This window comes from Solanum stenotomum, chromosome 10 (genome assembly GCF_019186545.1).
Source record: "Solanum stenotomum isolate F172 chromosome 10, ASM1918654v1, whole genome shotgun sequence".
Lineage (NCBI taxonomy): Eukaryota > Viridiplantae > Streptophyta > Magnoliopsida > Solanales > Solanaceae > Solanum > Solanum stenotomum.
Genome location: NC_064291.1, coordinates 49,973,131 through 49,995,404, shown reverse-complemented (window position 1 = coordinate 49,995,404; position 22,274 = coordinate 49,973,131). Strand labels below are relative to the sequence as shown.

Below are 22,274 nucleotides of genomic sequence, written 5' to 3'. Positions count from 1 at the left end.
CCACAATCCCGTTTTAGACCCGATTTTGGGTCCGTCTCCGAAAAATATAATTTTAGTGTCAATATATTCGTAATGACGAGGTGATTAACCTTTTGTTAGTGGGGAAGCATTTGGAGACCGTTCGGAGAGGAAAAGATCCGGTACCGTGAGTTGGAGCACGCGTGATCGGCTTTCAGGTAGGCTATGGTTTTCTCTCGTGAGATTGAGCATGTTTAGGCAATTGTTTATTGATTTGCTTGAGTATGGAGGGGTTCGGGTGTCGAGCATGCTAAATTTCTATAATTCCTGCCTTAGACCTTATTTCGGGAAAGTGTTGGATTATGACAGCATGTCTCTTGATATTATTGAATAGCCATATCTGGTGGTGTATATGATAATATTGATTTGAAGTATGTTTGGCCTTAGTCTAGGCTTAGACTAGTGTTGCCATAGACTTGCGAGATTTCGGATGTCGTTGGGCAGTAGAACTTTTTCCGACGTCGTTTCGGACGGTTAGCTCCTTGTAGACTGATATAGCAGACTTGAGTCTGATAGTCGGTAACTCAGCTTATGACCTTGTATCCATAATGCCCTGCTTTTATATCGGCTACAAATACCCGGTTAAAGTCCGTGGTCTAGCTTACTCATTATTGGATACTTCCTCGGCGATTTGGGGTATATGAGGGTCGGACTAAAAGGATTATTTATGGTAATCGGTTTGGTGATATTTCCCGCGACGGATGGTTGGATATTGATTCTTAGCTACAGTACCCGGTTAGAGTCCGTGGTCCAGCTTACTTATTCCAGGTTTAGCTACAGTACCCGGTTCGAGTCCGTGGTCCAGCTTACCTGTGATCTGGTTTCAGCTACAGTACCCGGTTAGAGTCCGTGGTCCAGCTCATTTATGTCCAGGCTTAGCTACAGTACCCGGTTCGAGTCCGTGGTCCAGCTTACCTGTGATCTGGTTTCAGCTACAGTACCCGGTTAGAGTCCGTGGTCCAGCTCATTTATGTCCAGGCTTAGCTACAGTACCCGGTTCGAGTCCGTGGTCCAGCTTACCTGTGATCTGGTTTCAGCTACAGTACCCGGTTAGAGTCCGTGGTCCAGCTCATTTATGTCCAGGCTTAGCTACAGTACCCGGTTCGAGTCCGTGGTCCAGCTTACCTGTGATCTGGTTTCAGCTACAGTACCCGGTTAGAGTCCGTGGTCCAGCTCATTTATGTCCAGGCTTAGCTACAGTACCCGGTTCGAGTCCGTGGTCCAGCTTACCTGTGATCTGGTTTCAGCTACAGTACCCGGTTAGAGTCCGTGGTCCAGCTCATTTATGTCCAGGCTTAGCTACAGTACCCGGTTCGAGTCCGTGGTCCAGCTTACCTGTGATCTGGTTTCAGCTACAGTACCCGGTTAGAGTCCGTGGTCCAGCTCATTTATGTCCAGGCTTAGCTACAGTACCCGGTTCGAGTCCGTGGTCCAGCTTACCTGTGATCTGGTTTCAGCTACAGTACCCGGTTAGAGTCCGTGGTCCAGCTCATTTATGTCCAGGCTTAGCTACAGTACCCGGTTCGAGTCCGTGGTCCAGCTTACCTGTGATCTGGTTTTAGCTACAGCACCCGGTTAGAGTCCGTGGTCCAGCTCACTTATGTCCAGGCTTAGCTACAGTACCCGGTTCGAGTCCGTGGTCCAGCTTACCTGTGATCTGATTTCAGCTACAGCACCCGGTTCGAGTCCGTGGTCCAGCCCACCCGTGCCCGACCTTTGGCTACAGCACCCGGTTCGAGTCCGTGGTCCAGCCCATATAGGTTGACTCATTAGCTATAGTACCCGGTTCGAGTCCGTGGTCCAGCTTGCACGTGGTGTATTCCCAATTCCTCACTAAAGCTTCAGTTTAGTCTTGATTACTCTCATCTGTAGGTTGAGGTTTTGGAGGTTGGAGAGATTCCGGTTAAAGTCCGGGACGTAATGAGATCTTGGAATATGATTGGGAATGGTTCAGTTACAAGTCCGGAAATTGGTAATATTGTGATAGACCTTCTAGCTCCATTATTTTACTTCAACTGTCAGTCCATCTGCCGGGCTTATGGGGGTCCGTGCAGGTGGTTTCTTTTATTGTGCACGAGCGTACCCGTCGGGTTTATGGGAGCCCGGCGGAGTTAGTTAGATTGCTTGTCTTTGTTGCCTGTACGCTCGTGTACATACCCCCCATTTACTACTCTTTGCACTTGATGTGACCCTTTATTTGCATTTCAGTTTACTTTTGCTTATCTTGCTCAGTCGGCCGATGATGCCTACTGGGTACCTGTTGTTTTGGTACTCATGCTACGCTCTGCATCTATTTTGTGATGCAGGTCCGAGCACTAGTAGCCAGCGTTGATCGAGCTTGGAGTAGACTTATCTGGAGACGGGGGTGAGCACACGGCGTTCTGTACTATTTCGGTCTCCATCTGTATATATAGACTTGTCTTCTTCCCTTCGAGACAGTCCAGTCTCTGTTGTCCAGTTTTGGGACTTGTACTCATTTTGTAGTAGCTCTGTACTAGTGACTTCCAGGTTCTGGGAGGGATCTTTATTTGTATATATGTTTTTGGTTTGCTTCCGCCTGTTTATATTGTTATTTGCCTACTCTTGTTTAATTTCTACCCTCAGACCCATTACTTGTGGTTCCGGGTTACGGGTTGGCTTACCTGCTGGTGGGTTATAGTAGGTGCCATCATGACTTGATAAATCGGGTCGTGACACTTATTTCCTCTAGTTGGTCTAACATTTCTATCCATATGACTGCTTTAAGAATATTTTGTATTTTTATTATCCATCTAATTTACTAATTTCATTCATGTAAGGATACTTCATTTCATATGATAAATCACCATTAGAAATATGTAATGAATAGTATACCTTACAGTGTTGGCTGAAGTATAACATGTGTGGTTCAATTTATTCAAATAGTATTTGTTTTCAATTCATTTGTCGATGTTTTATGTATACTGCTAAGAATGTGTGGGAAGCCATTAGGGAGACATACTCTGATGTAGAAAATGTCTATCAAATTTTGGAGTTATCTCTCCACATTTCATGCCTTTTTTTGTCTCAATTTCCAAGATTTACAGCATTATAGTGCTGGAGGACTTGTGTTAGTTTTGGGATATCTCATTTTCTATTTTGGATAAGTATTTGGTGACTTCACTTTGCATGATTGCTAATGAATACCTCAATAAATTGCTACACTAATGTTTACAAATTGACTAGATTCTTCTGCTGTTTCTCCCACAAATAATCCCCTCAACATCTCTCTCAAAGAATTGCACCTGGAGGCATACTGCAAAGACAAGTTGGTGGAAGCCGGCAAAGATGCATTCCGATGTCGAATCAGACAAATTCAGTAAGAAGCACACCTCTTCCTTCTCCATAACTTTGTATGGTTTTAGATGAACAAGCCTTTTCATCCCACTTCTCTTTGTTATTTGTTGATTTGTGTTGGTTTATTCCTTTAATTTTTTTATTTTTTTACACATACTTCTATTTCTGCAAATAGTTATGTTTAGTAGTACTTTATTTGTTCTTGTTAGCTTGCTAATGTGGTTGAAGTTAATATCACATTTACTCCTTCTAAAGAACATCCAACTGACTATTCCTTTGTGTTCAAAATATATAGGTGAATGAAAACATAAGAATAAAGTCGGGCATATCATTCTTCCATGCTTTTGTCAATTGGATTCTTCCAAATTTAAATTGCTCATCTGTAAAGTGGTGTGTTATTTTCTGTGCAATTTAAGGTTTTAGATGTATTCCCACTTATCTTTATTATCCGTTGAACCGTGTAAGTTCACTCTTTTAATTTATTTTCAGGTAATAAAAAAGTTTCAATCTGAAAAAACCTACTTTTGTTAAGACTTGTGTTGAGGGATTCCAGAATTCACAACCTCCCAGATTCAACTTTCACGCCAAGGCAACATATATGTAATTACCTACCATGTCTGTTTTGGCCTTTCCTAGAAAGCTCCATGTATAGCATTATGTAAAATACATGTAAATGTGTCACGTTGATATTCATTTTAATCATGTGTGCACGACTTTTCTTAAAACTGCTTTTATTTCCACAATATGCCCGTGCCTTGCACGAGCACCCTTATCTAGTATATATATATATATATATTAGAAGAGAGAGTTTCAAAGGCTGCTTATTGGTCATTCAATTGGCAAGTGGGGATATTTTTGTCATTCCAACTTCTCAAAGTGATAAGTATTGCATAGAAAAAATTGTACTATGAGCCTTATTATTTGGACCTTCTTAACATCTTTAGAAAAAACCCTACACTTTTCTACTAAATTACATATTATGCCTTCTATCATTGAATATAGTGGGGTCCATTTAATTTTACAATTGACACCTATACAATGATAACTTTATTGAGTTTCTATATATTTCCATTTTTATTCTCTACATATTAATTGTTTAAATTTAACATAGTTAAATAATTTAATAAAATTTTATTATTTATCTTTTTTATTCAAAACAAATTATTTTTTAATATTATATATATCATTAAATAACTATATAAGATTATTAATAGTCATATTTATATTTTTAAAGTATAACTAATAAAATTACTTTTTTAAAAATAAACTCCTAATAAATAATTTATTAAGAAAAACGTCAAATTAATTTAAATTATTTATTTTTATTATACTTTACTTTTACTTACTTATATAGAAGAGACAACAAGATGACTGATTTTTGCCATCTATATAAAAAAATAAGGGTCTTTTGGTAGTTTACACTACCAAACTCATCAATAAAGGCTGCATACGTGTCTTAATACTGCTTTGGAAGAGACACGTAGCAATGCTGCCAAACTGATGTGCATTTAGGACATTCTATGAGAGTTGATGTTCTGTCTCTTTTCTTCTTTATTTTGCAAAGCAAAAAAAATCAAGTTTTTCTGTCTGGTTTTCTGCATGTGTTGTTGTTGTATAGGTAAATGATTATATTGTGTTATTAAGAAATGTGCAGTTTTTTGTTATCTTTCTCTGCTTTTTGGTTATATTTTTGGGTTGTGGTTTTGAAATTTCTCTCCATCTTTCATAAATTTTAATGAAAATCAAGACCCAATTCGATTCTTCTGTTTTAGATCTGTAGGGTTACCGGTTAGACTATAAGAATTGCGTCTTTGTTGAATTCAGAAATTTGAGATGCTCTTTCACCTCTGTTTCGCCTCAAATTTGTCTTCCAATGTTGCTGTTGATTTTTAATAAAAACAAGTGAGCACCGTAAGTGATTGCATATACACTATTAGTTAGTCTAATCAATACAATAAGCCTGTCATATATTGGTGTACTTGCGTATAAGTAGCAATATCATTCCTTTAAACTTATTGATTCTAAGCTCTTGTGATGTCCCACACAATTTTTTTCGTTGTTCGAGTTAGATTTGAGAAGAGGTAACACAGGCTAAAGTGTTTAACACTTTCAAGACACAGTTCAACAGCGGTTCAATGCAAGTTTTTTTTTTTGAACTCTTGAATGTATCATTTGAAGTGATTCTTGGTATGTGCAGGGTGTCTTTACTTTGGGCATTATAATCTATTCCTCAAAATATCTTTGGTTAAAAGAGCACAAAACTATGATAAAAGACCATAAATCCTAAGCCACAATTGAAGTCACAAAACTAGACTATTCCATTATAGTACAATTTTTTTTCCATTTTATAGATTTTGCTGGACCATATTTATATATATATATATATATATATCTTGGCCTTTGTATAGTTGTGGTTGATAGTTTGTTGCATTTACTTATATTACTAGCAGTGAAAGTAGTTTGATTATTGTGATCAATATACTGCCTTAGAGCTCATATAGTTTTTCAGAGTATTATGATATATGAGCTACTTGAATTGTGTAAAACAACTACGTTTGTCCTTTTCATTTATTAATCGATGCATTGGAGGTAGTTTGGAGATAGTTCTCTGTATAGTCAATCACTTCTTAGTTTACCAATAAAAAGCTGAATTATGAAAGAACTTCAAGTCAGAGTAGTGCCAGTCTGTGGTCATTTTCCTAGATGAACCACAAGAAGATTTGTGCTTGTGTTTTCTTTGTGAACTTAAAGAATAAACTCGATCGACAACTTTACTTGTATTTGTGTTTATCAATTTGTCTCTGCTTTGGCCGACTTCGGAAACAATAGCTATCTACCTAGCCTTATCAGCCTTGCACTTGGTTCTTAAGTCATTATATTGAAGTAATTGTACACTTGCTTTCATGTATGTACATACCTCCTATTTCAAGCAATTGTGATTTGATTCTTTTTCCAATCTTGTAATTTATGAATAATATTTTTTCTTCTTCTCTCATATGTATCAGGTCTTAATCTTTTGATCAAAGATCAAAACAACTCAATTTGCATCTCAATTAACTGTCTATACAATGTATCACATTTTGTTATTATGTAAAATAAGTGTACATAACTATCTTGTAAAACTTATTAGTTCCTTAAAATATCAACAAACGAAACGATTAATATGCAAGGTTTTCTTACGCTACTTACTTGTAATCCAACTTTTAATTGATATCAAGTTATGATATTTATTATACAAATCATTTCCTCATTTCAAAAGAAAAAAAAAAAATTTCTAGAGGAAATATGTTGCAAAAATTTTAGCTCATCAAATATAGAAAATTAACATTTTACAGTTGACACCGATAGATTCATCAAAATTTTTTCTTCAATTTCACGTAAAAATAAATTTAACAAAAATAAAAGAAATATTACATAATAATATTAGGCCCGTGCCATTACTTTCTAGTATGCTCATAAATGAAACTAGGGTTTTCTGCCCGACAGTGGAAATGAAGGCTATGAGAATGAAATAAAGAATGAATGGACACCATCAACAAAACATTAATAATTCTTTTTTTAAAAAAAAAATATTTTTATGTAACTAATTAAATATAAAAAATATTGAAAAAACAAATACACCCTTAAATCAAAGAGGCTCAAATGAAAACAACTTTTTCAATAGTCGAACAAAAGGTCAAAAAGTATACACAACGGACAAAACAAATACAACGACGTCGTTTACGTATTTTAGAGAACTAAACGACATCGTTTGCCTTCACACTACCCCTTTACATAGATAATACCTTCACTAATGGAAGCTACAAGGTAATGTTGCCGACCTATCTCTCTTTCCTATCTTTTTCGCTCAAAAATATAATTTTATTTATTTTCTTTCTTTGCGCCCAAGTAACTTACAATTCAAAGTGTTGAATTTTCCTCAGAAACTATAGATGTTTTCTTTATTATTAATTATAATAATTTAGCTGATGAATTTCACAAGCTATCCAGTGAATTCCATCTCCGTATCAACGCCGTCGTCTCGTGATCTCCGCTGCTTTGTTTGATCGTTCGTTCCTCAGTTATCTCTCTGTATCCTTTGATTCTTTCTCCGAGACGACCACAAAGATAAAGACGACGGCGTTTGATCTATGAAAGGTATATGTTAAAGCAGGGTAAAACAAGTTTTTTTTTTTTTTGGTTCACTGCTTGGATCTGGACTGATTTGTTTCGATTTGCGTTGTTTTGGAAGTGAGTTTGCTAAATCCGAAGGTTTCCAGGGTAGATCGGCTTGGAATTCATTTTTCTGGAATTAATTTGTGATAATTTTTTTTTTCCGATTTGTTTCTATTTTGTGAGTATTTTTTGAAGTTTTTTCTAGTTATAAAATCTTGAAAAATTGTGCTAAGAGAAAAAAAAATTGTTTTTTCTTGTTACATAAATCATGAAAAATTATTAGACTTTTGCTGGTTATTTGCGGTGCGGTATGATAAATTATTGAAGTAGCAAGTTTTTTTTTTTTCATTTTCCAGGTAAGTTTATTGAGGTTTTATATATACGAAGAAAAGATTAAATTAAATGAGGGTTATATTTTTACACTTGAGTGGAATACTTAATTTGATTCACTTCTTAATTAGACATGCGTATTGTGTGTCCGAGTTGTTGAGAAAACAAGGAGAGGCATCTGACTAATTAAAGGGTTGCGTGACCATATGGTGAATTTGCGGGAATGTTTATATTGAAGAATTGAAATATGAGAACAATGCTAACTTTGTATAGCCAAGAAAGCTTGTGTGTAAATTGGCGACATCGGCACCTTGACAATTCCACATGGTAATAAGTACATCCTCAGTAACTGTCAAGTCAAGGAGGCGGCATGTGAAGAAATTACCTAGCCATTTGGATTAGAATCTTTGTCCCTCATAGTCTCCCATCGTGGTGTTACCAACAGACAAGAGACACCTATATATACACTCAGCTAACTCTGTGCCAACCGCCTCTGAAATACAGAGGATATGAGCGTTATCTTGAATGGTTGGGCGTGAGGCGCCAATAATCAAGAAGAAGTCCTTTTCTTGTTTATTCTCAATATATATATATATATATATATAGGAGGATCTGCGCCCAAGAGTACAAAAAAGTTTTTTACTGCCCAATTGTACACCCAATAGAATAATAAAAAATGATATTTGTTGAGAAGTGCTAAATCATAATATGTATGTATGTATATATTTTGTGGGGGTTACATGTTTGCTGAATTATAAGTTAATTCAAGACGGTTTTGAAAATAAAAAGGTGAAAAACACAAAAAGTTCACGTGGTTGTTTCTCTGGTGTTTGTTCACGGTTGAATATTAGCTGAAGTTTTAAGTGCAAGTAAGAGATTTAAGTGTAATGCTAATCTTGATTTTCTTGCTAGAAAGATAATGATAGACCTTAATTCCTTTTTTCTTTATTTATTTCCTTTTATCTGGAAATTTAAGTTTCAGCATTTTTATGTGCATCTTTTTGTCTTTCAACGCTAACAAAAATTATGTTTTCAGAGGAGGTGAATTAAATTAGCTCGTAAGTTACCTTTGTACAAAGGGAAATTTGTTGACTTGACATCAACATTATGGAGACAACATGCTTCTGCCGAGATGGTCACTCATTGCAGAATTTGGTAGGTTTCTCAAAGTTCCATAGGCGTCGGAACAATTTACTGATTTTAGGGAGAGATGTTCACACTTGCAGGAAGTAAATAAATTTGGCACATAGTTATATGCGTTTAGGCATGAAATTTACTTTTTCTTTCACAAAGAAGTGTGAAAAATATTTGCTTTTGTTTCGCACACCAAAAAACATGAAATTTACTTCTATTGATGGACTCAGTGTTCAGTTAGTGTTAGATTACCTTAGCTATGTAATTTTTAACTATGACGTGTTCTTTTATGCGAGTATCATGCTGCTCATATGAAGAGATCCTTATCCATTTTATTTCGAATGAATGGCTTTCTAATTGCCTTTTTTCTCCTGTCAGGTTTTGCATTTCGTTCTTCATGATGCGGCTTCTCAGAAATTCGTTATGACAGACCTGTGCTATACTAGTTTAGGATTTAGTCTTTTTGTTAGAAATTTGTAAATAGTAGTTGCCTGTAGATAAATGGAGTCAAACTGGGTTGAAGTGTTAGATAATGACCGTAGGACAGCTGACGTCGACTCAAAAAGTAAAGTAGCATCTCAGTACGTGGCACGTATAGTTGGAGCTGGCACTGAGAAGCTGGAGGAGCTATCATTTCAACCAAATTGTAGCTCATTTTATAGCAAGCTTGGTAAGAGGAAAAGGACTGTAGAAGGTGAATCTAATTGCAGATCACATCTCAGGAAATCGACACTTAAGAACTACTCAAATTTCATTAAAAGTGGACTGCCACAACGTGTTTTATATCATCAGAATGGTGAATGGAATGATTTCCCTCAAGATATTGTTCTTATAGTCAAAGAAGATTTTCGTGCAAAGAAGGCTGTGATTGAGGTGAACTTTGGTGGCTTTCATGTAATACTTGATATTCTATATATGGTTCAGGTAAATTTGGTTACTGGATTAGAGAAACCCATCGCCTGGATAGACGAAGCAGGTGGCTGTTTCTTCCCTGATTTATGTCTCGTCAGTTGTAAAATGCATGACAACTTTGAAATCCAATCGCAGAGAACTGAAGAATTCAGTGCTGCTGAGCCGGATAGGGCAACTAACATCAAGTTGCATCTTGAAATAGATTTTAATGGACCAAATAATTGCAAAGTGGATGAAGGTGTGGAAGAGTCAAATGTCCGTGTTAAAAGGATTAAAGTTGATCCTTTAAAAGAAAATCAACAATTTGCTGTTGATCAAAAATCATATGTGGCAGAAAATCAACAGGATCAGGAAAGTCTGTCTCCTATATTAGAGGATACACTTAAGTTGGTGGATGCAGAATCTGTTAAAACTATGTTTGTTAAGGGAATGAATACCATCTGTATGGTGGATATAGTCAAAATTAGTCAATGCTTAAGTGTATATATGAGAAATCGCTTGGAACTGTTTGAGAAGCAGGTTGAGATAACCCAAAAGTATCGTGGGAACTCCAATGTTCGGTATGCTTGGCTTGCCGCTTCCAAAGAGGTAGTATCTACAATTATGAACTATGGCCTTATGCATGGGGCATGTGGACAGAAGACTAATCTTGGCGTCGGAGTGCACCTCATTGCCCAGGACTGTGCCTCTAAAAGGTTGGGTAATACTTTGTAATGAGAAATCATTTTTATTGATGATCTCATTATTGTTTGGAGTTCCAATATCATGATCTTAGAATGGTTTTTAATTTATCCAGTTGCTTAATGGAGATCATTGATCATTGTGATTATGCAGTTCCAATTTTTTTACTGCGCTCCTCCTATAACTGCAGGGGGTGTTCAGGAAATAAAAAGGGGAAAGAATATCTTAAAGAACACAATGCTGTGTTCTGAACACATTTGGTTGTGATTATGATATCATCTCCTGATATTTAATGAAAACATCGCCCCTCCCCCATAAAAAAAAAGAAAAAACAAAAGAAACAATAATTGTCAAAAAAAAAATAAAAAAAAATTGTCCTCTGTATTCCACTGATCTTATCTTTCAGGAGGATCTAACTTCAGTTTCACTTTTTTTTTGTCTCTTCATCAGTGCCGCTAGCTGTGATATTGACGAAAATGGCATCCGTTACATGGTTCTTTGTCGTGTCATTTTGGGCAATGAAGAACTTTTGCATTTTGGCTCTGAGCAATCTTATCCAAGCAATGAGAAATATGATAGTGGTGTTGATGATCTGGAGAGTCCTACTTACTATACTGTTTGGAACATGAATATGAACACACACATATATCCCGAATATGTTGTGAGCTTCAGGATGTCTTCAGGAGCAGAAGGTGTCTTATTTATCTCGTTTTCCTTACATTTAAATGTCAGAATATCATGATTAGTATGAAGTTAAATAGTGTGTTGATTGCTGATTACCCTGAGTATGTCTCATCTTCCCTTAAAGAGAAACTACAGCATTTCCTCTTTGTTATTTTTAATATTGCAGTACTTCAGACTTCCAAAGTAACAGAGTTTTTAGTTCACGTTTTATCTGTGAAATCAGTCAAATATTATCTGTTAATTCTACATCCAGGGACCTACTTCCCTTTTAAAAAAAACTTGCTTTAAAAATAAAATTACTATGCTTGATCAACTAATACAAAAGATTTGGATGTGCACTGCTTTGGCGATCATGTCTTGTGTTACTACTTTTCCTACTATTTAAAGATAGGATTTTGAGATATTGCTGCCTGAGAAAAGTTTTGAACACAGAAGTTGGCTCTTGTTTTGAATACTTGTAATGATTATTATGATGTGCAACACTATTGTTTTGTTATTTGTGAAGTAAATAACTTTGTAACTTTCTTAACAATTGTCAGGTTGTGTTGTCACTTTCCGCACATGTAATGTTGAGGATTCGGGTCACTGTGACAATGACACGTTTCTTAGCCTTGTTATGTGATTGTTCTATTTCTAGTGCCTCACATTGAAGTATCTTGATCTAAACTATTTATGATCTGAGGGTCATCGTTATTATATTTTGTTTGATTTCCTTTTTTAGATTTTCAAAATGTATTCGCAACTGCTGAAGGCTGCATTTAATGGAGCGTTACTTGGAAACCATAGATTAATTTGTTTGGAGTCTTTTTTAGATAATTGGGCTTGATAGTCCATTGTTAAGAAGTTTGTGGGATTTTGGCTTACATCATTGATATTTTATGGGCTTTTGGAGGGCGTTAAACACGATGGCACTAGCTATTTAGTTCCACGATACCTTATTTTAATACATAAGAACTTTTATATCATTTTGGAGAAGGTTCTAGAGTAAGACTAGCTTATCAATGATTAAAAGAGAGAAACTTGCAATCATAATACACTGCTCAAAGGTATTTTTGAAGTAGATAGATAAAGATGTTCCACATATTTTACAGCATAACATATTGATTTATTTATCCAAGGCGTAAAAAGAACATTTATGCCGATTTAATGTGCCATTCAGTAATTATACTTTTCAAATTACTTTATTACCACTCAATGACGTTGGCTTACTGATTGAGTAATCTTCATGTTCAAATACATTTTAATTTTGGTTGTGTTGTTTTTACCATCTATTTTCAGAAGTGGCTCTGAGTTTGTATTTTATTTCCAGGGGCTCCAATAAAGGAAGAAAGTCGGCTTGATGTCTCCAGAGTTACTTCTCAGGGTTCTGAGGAGCAGTTGGACTTGAATAAATTGCCTACAGAATTGGTAATCCTTCATTCGACTTTCCCCTCATTCCACCCGATTCCCCGCCCCAAAAAAAAGAACAGCGAGCATTAAAAATTAAGTAAATATAAATGGTCTTTGTTATTGTTTTGCTAATATGATAGACGTTAACAAAAATTGTTTTGAGGGGAAGATAACTAACGCGAGTTCTATTTTCCTTACTACATCAATATGGGGTAACATGAAGTGCTTCTCTTGGCACAAGTTGATTGCTCCAGTGGGTACCTTCTGTGCTCTCGTCTTCAGAAAACTGATCTATGACTTGAGATTGTATTTTTTGCTGCGGGTCCGCACAAGAATTTGCAATATGAGGTTTGAAGGCTTTGTATCAGCACATATTTTTGGCTATATATGAATGTTCATTCATTGACAGACCTTGGCGAACTTGTAAGAGGTGGATTAAAGTTAGCTTCTCAGAGGATGTGTGAATTCTAAAATTTTGATCATTTTGTCAGCAAAACTGTTTTGATGTGAAGCATTGTTGCACTTGATCTCTACGCTTACGGTAATCTTACTATTGGAAGAAAGAGAATGATCTCTTCTTTTAGTTGATTCTTCCGAGTCTAAGCAAAAGGGTGTGTGTAGTTTCCCGTGAGGGACTGTTCTCAAGTTTTAGCTAAAGGAGCATTCAGTGTGATGATATCTTGACACCATAGGAAGCAAACTGGGTGATAAATTTCTTTCTTTTTGGCATGTGACTTGTGTTGCTGTTGGCACGGTAATGAGATTGTCAATGCAATTGCTTTACATAGCACATCTACATGTAGAAACTATTAGGTGGCAAGGCAGTTTTGCTTGTTTTCTAATTGGAACTGTTCTGTTAGTTAAGAAATAACCTAGTCAAAACTCAAAAGATATATTTTTATTTTTAGCCTCTGCCTTCTTCTAGTGTTAGCAATTTTGGGGGAAAAGTTATTTCATTTTGCTCGATTTTTTTTTCTTTCATTTAATAATTTATCGTTCACTTGCAAAGAAGTATGGAAATTTCTTTGGATTTTTAGCCCAAGTCTTCTCAATAAGTTAATATCCTTGTTTTAACATCTCCTGTTTTATGCTATTAGGGGAATTGTCAATTTGTAAGAAACATACAGCAATCCCGTGGTGTTGGTGTGGGTACAAATAAATCCCCTAAATCCCCCTGGATGCCTTTCTCTATGTTATTCGGAGCTATTTCAGCTAAAGTGTCTCCAAAAGATTTGAAATTGGTTCATGCACATTATGACTTGTTCAGGGTATGTTGTGTTGACGGTTGTGTCTAATAATTTCCTTTTTGACTTTCTTCCTGCGCCCTGAACCTCTCTCCTTTGTTTTCTTCTTAGAGCAAGAAAATTTCCCGGAACGATTTCATTAGAAGGCTGAGGTTGATAGTGGGTGATCAGTTATTGAAGTCTACCATAACCAATCTCCAGTGTAAGGTACTGTGCTCCGATCCATGTATGATTTGGTAGTTTTGTACTTCCGATGGGATGTTTGTTGACAACTGCACTTGTCTCGAATTGATATATTGATTTTGGTTTAAGCAAAGTAGGAAAAAAAATTGGTTTACTCTTAGTTTGGGTAGCATGTTTTTCTTAAAAAGTTTAGGTGGCATATGTATCCTTTTGTTTTGTATTTCCTTTTTGGTCCAAGAATCTATCCTCTAGTTTAAAGTGTATTGAAACCTTACTGTTGTCAATATACAGTCAATCTGGTTGTTTATGTTGGTGGTGGTTGCTAAATTTTTGAATGCCCTTGTAGTGGCGGTATTTTCAGATTTTCTCCATTATCTTTTACTTTCTTTCCAGGGAGTGAATTTTATAGTGATGTACTATCATCATCATAAGAATGCTTACACAAGTAGAGGGGAGGATTACAGTATAGGCATGATGAAATTCATTCCCTATATTAGTAAATGATCCACTAAATGTTAATGGATGAGATTATCCTAACATCAGAACAAGAATCTGGTCATTTCAAAAACCTTAAAGATAATTTAGAATCTAAATGCTAGATTACATAGATGTCTTAATGTTATTCATTTATGTAGGACATGCATGTCAACTGGTATATTTTTAGAAGCGGCTTTTGGGTTAATATCATTGATACACTCAGCTTTTACTTTATTGTACCCAAGTCACAAAAATATTTTTATAATGAAGAAGTTGGTAACTTTACCTAAATATCACAGAAATCACTAAACTATATTTTTAATAAAAAAGTCTGTTTACTGAGGAGAGAAGCTAAAATTTGCCTGAATATCATGGAGTCACTTAGAGGGAAACAAATAAGACATTTTCTATGATACTTGAGTAAAGTTGAATGAATTTTTTATTACAAAACATTGTTTAGTGACTTCTAGTGATATTTAGACAAAGTTGAGTGACTATTTCGTAACAAATAATTATGACTTGTAAAGTACAACTTTGTTCCTCTTGAATCGTGGATGTGTAGGGAATGATGGAATAGTCTCGAAGGATTGATCAAAGCTTTCGATGAATTCATTATATCAGTGTTTTATTCAAGAATTGACTGGATTTGTTTTTATGGTATATGATGAATTTGTATTCCATTAAATCAAAAACTAGATTAGGAATTGAGGGGCAAGTGCAATTTTGGCTCTTAAGTATACCATTTATTTGACCTGAAATACGAGGTACTGCATATTTTTGTAACTAACAGAGTGTAAATGTGATTTACACCTGGATCTTTGAATTTCTCAGACGTACGGGTGAAATTTGTGAGGTCTCGTTCCACGACGTGACTTCTCTTGGTTTACATCTTCTTGGGTTTATTTTATTAATTTGGTTGGTATAGGTCTTTACACATCTTATTAGTACATCTTTTTGGGTCTTCCCTTTGTTGCTATGTACTCTGTAGTCTCTTTTGCCTCTTTTATGTGGTGGGATTTAAATATTCTACTCTTGGCAATTATATGGATGTGCAGTTGGTATATGCAGGCTACTGAATGAATTGTATAGAATGGTTTTTTGAGGTTTTAAATGTTTGTCCTTTGTGTTTGCAGCCGCCTTCCGCATCTCCATGCTTTATGAATGTGCCGAGTGGGGAGAGTAATTGTTGAGGCTGTACCAGAAAGGTGGTTTGCCTGCTTGGTGGCCAAGGGTCCACTTTTACCAATCAAGCGTCATCCTCTTCTCTCTATCTCTTTTCTTTTGTTCTTGGTGTTATGTAGCTTTAGTTTCTTTGAACATTTTGTGATTAGATGCAGTTATGTCGAGACTTGCCCCTTCTTTTCTTCTATATATGCGACTTCCATTTCTCTCCTATCTGTGATGGCAATAATTGGTGCACAGCAGAAGTTACTGGAGCTTAAATTGGTTTTAGGTTGGGTGACATGCGACCAACTCCGGTCCCACCCCACCCTGGCCTTGAAGAGAATAAAACTGTAGCAAACATCGGTGTCATTGTATGTTAACTAAAGCTTATGCATTGTACTGTAATCACTTTGAAGCTGAGGGGTGAAATTTGTCCTTTTGTGAGTTTCCCTCAATGAGGTTACTTTACTTGCATTATCATGTTTCTATAATTCACTTGCCTCCTAGAAACTCTTAAATCTTGAGATACATGATGTGTGTATTCTCAGGCCAAATCTCTTGAAAATTGAAAATGACAGGCAGCTTCCGGAATATGTATTATACTCTTAATTGTGTTTAAAAGGATTTTTGTTTCGTTCTTCTAAATTACCGTACTCTACATTGGGAATTTTTTATCAAGAGAACTATGTAACAATCGAGAAGTGGCTCTGTTGTGTTTAAATTATATCGTCGTTCCATAATTTGTGGTGTTGACGGTTAACTTATGGGTCGTTAGTCAATTAATCTCAATGCCTTATGGTGTGGATGGTTACCTTATGGGTTGTTGGTATGCACCAAGAAGATATCAGAAAGACACTACTACATACAAAGATATTTTCAAACCTCGTTATAAATTATAATAATATTTCACTATTGAAAAATTACTCCTTAATAACAACTATCAAATATTTTGCAGAAAAATAAAATATTCAAATATTTATGATAATCAAGTTTAATCTCACCCACATAATTTTTAAGTTCAAGTGTCCAGGAGGAAAATTGTATTTAAATGTGTGCTCATAATATTATACATATGTAAGAACACCTCACTATAGCAGTCATAAAATTATTAGACAAACGATGCCAGTAGAATGAGGTGTTACTGTATTAGAATAAAGAATGAATATAAGCAACATTTAATTATTCACAGCATACAAATTCACTATTTTCCATAACAAAATTGGACTAACCGGATGGCCTTTGGGGCTCAATGGAAACTTTCTGGACAATCAATCAGTCTTGTCCACGCAGGCCAAGGCCTTAGTCTTTGTTTCCCCTTAATATAGAAAGAGCAGGTTGAGAATATCCAACTTGATATCGTCAAGAAGAAACTTTCTAATTATGATACATTGATACAAGAGCCAAAGGGGTAGAGAAATAGTTACATTTAAATGCATAAACTGTGATTCTGCTATGACCGCGGAGAAGATGCATCAAGGCTAGTTGATGGATCCCAGCCTGGGGGTTTGATGTCTGGCCAATCACCTCGGCAGCCCAACCTTATGTATAAACTCTTTTTCCCTTCAGAACAGAAAAAAATAACAGTAAAGAACACATGACAAGCTTGTGTAGACTTCTGGTTCATGTCAAGGGAAAGGGGCTCATTTTATATCCACAACAAACTCAAAGTTCATTTGTGAATAACTAAGAATAGAACAAAGCATGATCATGAGACTTAGTGTACCTGGAAGGTCTTTATCTGCCAATATTAAGCGCTTAAGGGCACTAAGCACAGCCTGAGCTACTGCTTTTGAATAGTTAGGATCCCAACCTCCGAGCTTGACTACCACTTCCGCGTTAGAGTAACCTCGACCACTATCTTGCATATTCCTTTTTGCCTCCTCTTTTGCAGATTCTTCATCTGAAATTGATATTAGCAAAGACAACGACAAGCTTAAGAAATATGACAACGACCATTATAATTTGGCGGTGCACTAGGTAGTTGTGAACTGTTTCAGCACAACAAAGAAAAGTATTCTTAATGGGTTGTACTGTATGTATGGGGTCCTTCAAAGGATACTGTTTGCTATTCCCCCAGTCTGGTCCCCCTGTTGCAAGAGAGGTGATGTCATGTTCCTACAATTTCAACATGGACTTGAAAGTTGAAGCTCCGTTATACTTTTGATGACCTCCTTCTCGTCCTCCTTGCTTACTCCAGTTGCTCTCAGTTTAATGATCAATTATCCGCACTTGATCAGGTGTTAGCCAGTGATTCTAACTTTAAAAGTGCAAAATTCTAAGATGCCAATTTTAAGATTCTTCCTATAGTTGTCTACTAAGTATGATTCACATAGGGGTTCACAGAAGCACTAAGAATCAGGAGAACCTTGTTTCTACCTCAGTTCCTATTTTCATGTCCATTTCTCATCTCTTTCTCTCTGTAAGTTATATAGTATCAACAGTAGAGAAATGTTTATAGCAATTCAAAGACGCAAAAAGAATCAAATAAAGAAAATATACTACTTTTTCTGCTAAAATTAATATTCCCAGAGGGTGATTAGTTTTTGTAATTTTTCTTTTTCACATTATTTATGGTCCACATGTACATACCTATATTGGCCTGTCAACTAAGGAATTTTACCACTTCCCTGGAGTCAATTCAGAGAAGCATTCACTACAAATATCAATTTATAATGCCACATGCAAGAAGAGCAGTTTGTCAGCTGATTTATGATGTACACTTAAGTTCTCCATTCCTTGCTCAAAAAAGAAAAAAGTTGTAATAACTATGTATTCTGTAACTGCTCGACTATCTAAGGAAGGGGATTGGAAATACATGGACGGAAAAAAAAGAGCAATGTACTGTCTCAAAAAAAAAAGAGCAATGTAACAACAGATAGGCTAGTAAAACATACTGTATATCCAAATGAAGGGGAGAGAGAGCTTAGTTTCCTAACCTGTGGCTTGAGAAAGGGAAAGCCAGACGGTGAATCCAGCAAAAAGATGCCTCCATTGGTTTACTCTTCCAGCAGCGCCTTTCTTCCCTCCCAAGGTTGCAATAACAGCACGGGCTTGGCTAAAACAAGAATCAAATATAAATACATTCTACTTCCAGTACCAAGTGAAATGAGTAAGATATGCAAGACAATGTAAATACCTACTCAGACTCTCTAGTATAGCTCTTTCTGCTTCTGCTACAGCATCAGACCCCTCCTCATTAACCCCTGGAATTGGTTAGAGAACAATTGAATAAATAAAAAAAATAGGAAAGAAGAAATTTTTAAGTGAAGCCAAACAAAGAGCTACTATGCATTTAGATGTGTGAGAAAGTAAATAAATTGTTCCAGTGAGCATCATTCACACAATGTTCAAAATCCAATATTTGCTTTATCTCTTGCCTTAGTTATCTGCTTTATCATTGTGCAGTTATGAAAATTCAGATCTTCCTTGTAAACACTTCTTTTTCTATTGTTCTTCCTTGTAAAACTTATTGTTTAACGATAATTATCTTCTTCTGTGAAAAGAAAAATGGATGTAACTCACACGATTCAATTGATTGCTTGGCATATGCTTCTAGCAGCTCCTTTGTACAAAGTGGAGTGTACCTAACCACCATAAGAGTTGAACACATTTTTTAGAAGATCTTGACTAAAGGAGCAAGCAAGAATCCCGAGGGTGCAGGGGAAAAAGGAAATTGCAGTAATGTAATGTAAAAGGCGATCATGAATGTGGAAGAAGGAAAATTGTAACTAATCCATCTCTTTTGTCAAGTGAAAAAAAAATGATGTTGGAAAACCACCATTCAGGCTATTTATCATGATCCATTCATCTCTTTTCACCTAGGTTCGGTGAAAGAGGACTAATATATGACATATAAGAATACTGTAGCTCCATCACTGCATGCAGCATTATCATTTACTCATGAAAGTGAGGAACATACCCTAGTCCAACAGCCAGTTCTCGAGCAATCCTCTGGTTGATTTCAGTTGATTCCCCAACTAAGTATATTGATGTTCCTCTAAGGAGTTGTGTAATTCCAGCACTTAGGGACTCCCAAGACTCCACAATGTCAGGCCATTTCAACTCGGAGTTTTGCTTCTTCAAGCTAATTACTAATTGATCTTCATCTATGTACCTACATGACAAGTTTTATTTCAGCAAACGTTGCACAAGGATATAACAAATTCACTAAAAATTGTGCTTTCATTTACCATATTGTCTCTGCAGGCTTTATTTTCTCATACAGAGTACTGGTTTCCATGAGAGTCCGAACGATTCCAGATTGCTGTACTCTAATTGTTAATGAGCTCTCATTTGCATCTACATATATATCCTTAGGAGTTACATCTCCCTGCCCAAGTTCTAATCTTAACTCCACCTCAGAGGAGCCATCTGAAAACTGCAATAAGTTTCATAATTTGGTTGGTAAAGAGAAGTAAACTCATTCTGAATAACAGCAAAGTTTACAGGTAGTTGATACTATTTTAAAAATTTACTACCAAATACAACAACATACACAGTAAAATCCCACAGGTGAGGTTTGGGTTAAGGTAGAGTGTACGCAGACATCACCCCTACCTCGTGGAGGTAGATTTTACTACCAAATACAAAGAACAAAATATGTTGTGATAAATTTCATGCTTTACAGGTTACCATGTAGACTTACACCTTGTTTGGATGGTTGTTACCCATTGTATTGTATTGTATTGTTAGTTAAGTACAATGTTTGTTTTGATTGTTACTTAAATTCTATTATATTGTATTGTTTAAATCCATATCGTTAGGTAACACGACTAAATAACCCATTTTGTGTAATGATCGATTTGGTGTGATCCCATATCTTATTTTCTTCTCATTTTGTCTTTATTTATTATTTACAAATAATTCTATTTTATCATGTACCCTACATTTTCATTTTCATAGTAGCTCTACACCGTAGCCTACAACTTTTTGTAGGTTTACCATTCAAATTATAAATGTGTGACATTATGTAACGACGGAGAACCATACCATCAATCCAAACGTTGTATTCATTAAAGAACACACTACTATACAATACAACACAAACACACATTATGAAACAATACATAATATGCATCAATGCAATTTTCACATATAATATGCATCTTTTGGGTAGCTCGAATTTGCACGTAAACGTTCATTTTGTTGTTCCTTAATTTCTTCCCTGATAAAGATACATGTTAACAATAACTCCAATTAGACTTAAGGATGTGTTTGGTACTACTTAAAACATTTATCAAAATATACGAAAATTAATCACTAAATCAATCTGTTATTTGATTGAACGTAATGATAAGTTGCATATGGCAGTGGCAAAAAAGTAAATACAGTTTTCCCCAAAAGAAGATGAATTTTGCGTAGCAGCCAAATGGGTCTATGATTAAAGTATTCATGTACTTAATGAAAAACAAAAATTACCTCATACTGAGTGTTATTTGTGGAAGCAGTAGGAAGATTGCTGCAATGAAGGCATGGATTGATTTTTTTGAAATTGCTGTAATCCAAACGGGGAATTGCAGAATAAAAGCTCGAAATAGATGGGAATGTGAGTTTTGAGTAAGGAGAAAAAGCTTTTGGAATTGAGAGTGAAGCTTTAATGGGGTTTTGGTAGAGAAAACTGAGAGCCACTGAAGAAGAAGAAGAAGCCATGTTTGCTTCTCTGTTTCTTCTGTGAAAAATGGAGCAGATAAGAAATATAGGCTTTTTTTGAGAATTTACATATAGCTCCCCTTAGTTTGATGAAAATACATATAGCTCCAGTTAATTTAAACTACTGTCGAACATTCAATCTTGCTTTATTTTTTATTTTTTTAAAATATAAATATGATTACGATTATATGTTAGCGAAACTAGTAATTTACGAATTTAATTTGCATAATTTCAATGATATAATTTATTCACTTAAACCACTATCACCAAGTGTATTACAATATTTATTGGACACAAGATGCACATGAGGCTTCAAAATCCTCCTTTAACGGTGTTTCTCCATACTATTTTCCGCTTTCTCAATATCGATCTTCTCTCTACTAAGGTCAATCAATATAACTTAGTTATTGAAAGTTGACATGTTAACATATAAAAAACGGAAAAAAATTGAGGGACTTGATTTTGCGAAGCTACATGAACCCAAGGGCCAAGGCCTATAAGAGACGCGACCTGAACTTGGAAACTAGAACGACTTCTACATGGATAAATGGATCATACATATTGGATTTGCGTACTGAATTTTTAAATTCTTGCAAAATGTATTTTTTGGAGCTATATTTTGAACAAAAGTTATCACAATTTTCATGTACCTTACAAGTACTCTAAAAGAATGATACTATTTTTATTATTATTATTTTATTTTTAAAAAACTTGAACTACTCATTTTACGTCCAGTGACAAAATTTAGTAATTATATAAATAATATTAATAAATTTGTAAGATTCATTTTAATTAAAGTAAATTACGTCATATAAAGTAAAACGAACACAAAGAAATATTTGATTGGACTGCCATGTATTGTAGGCCCAAATATCCTAAGTAGTGTCATTTCTTGTTTTTTTTTTCACGAGCATGGAATTGATAAAAAAAAAGGGAAAA

General features: G+C 35.4%; 3 protein-coding genes across 4 annotated transcripts in view; 2 read left to right on the top strand and 1 right to left on the bottom strand.

Moving 5' to 3' along the window:
- Nucleotides 1–22,274, top strand: part of LOC125841370 (heat shock factor protein HSF8-like) — a 267,031-nt gene that overhangs the window by 137,198 nt on the left and 107,559 nt on the right. The gene's annotated exons all lie outside the window — the stretch shown is intronic.
- LOC125841369 (inactive poly [ADP-ribose] polymerase RCD1-like) lies at nt 7,142–15,910 on the top strand. Of its 2 annotated transcripts, XM_049520478.1 has the most exons (8): nt 7,142–7,470; nt 8,855–8,973; nt 9,331–10,559; nt 10,996–11,237; nt 12,539–12,636; nt 13,716–13,886; nt 13,974–14,069; nt 15,656–15,910. In XM_049520478.1, exons 3-8 carry the CDS (start codon nt 9,454–9,456, stop codon nt 15,710–15,712), a joined length of 1,770 nt encoding a protein of 589 aa, XP_049376435.1. In that variant the 5' UTR covers nt 7,142–7,470; nt 8,855–8,973; nt 9,331–9,453; the 3' UTR covers nt 15,713–15,910. The 2 variants fall into 2 exon arrangements, with proteins under 2 accessions (XP_049376435.1, XP_049376436.1); XM_049520479.1 differs by lacking the exons at nt 13,974–14,069; nt 15,656–15,910 and having other exon boundaries at nt 12,842–13,783.
- LOC125843120 (probable inactive shikimate kinase like 2, chloroplastic) overlaps nt 16,807–22,274 on the bottom strand; it is a 99,575-nt gene continuing 94,107 nt past the window's right edge. The window contains exons 2-9 of the mRNA XM_049522345.1: nt 21,105–21,354; nt 19,877–20,064; nt 19,606–19,800; nt 19,209–19,270; nt 18,823–18,889; nt 18,623–18,741; nt 17,410–17,586; nt 16,807–17,246 (exon numbers count right to left, since the gene is read on the bottom strand). Of these exons, the coding sequence (XP_049378302.1) occupies nt 17,137–17,246; nt 17,410–17,586; nt 18,623–18,741; nt 18,823–18,889; nt 19,209–19,270; nt 19,606–19,800; nt 19,877–20,064; nt 21,105–21,354 (1,168 nt within the window). The 3' untranslated portion in view covers nt 16,807–17,136. The remainder of the gene's footprint in view (nt 17,247–17,409; nt 17,587–18,622; nt 18,742–18,822; nt 18,890–19,208; nt 19,271–19,605; nt 19,801–19,876; nt 20,065–21,104; nt 21,355–22,274) is intronic.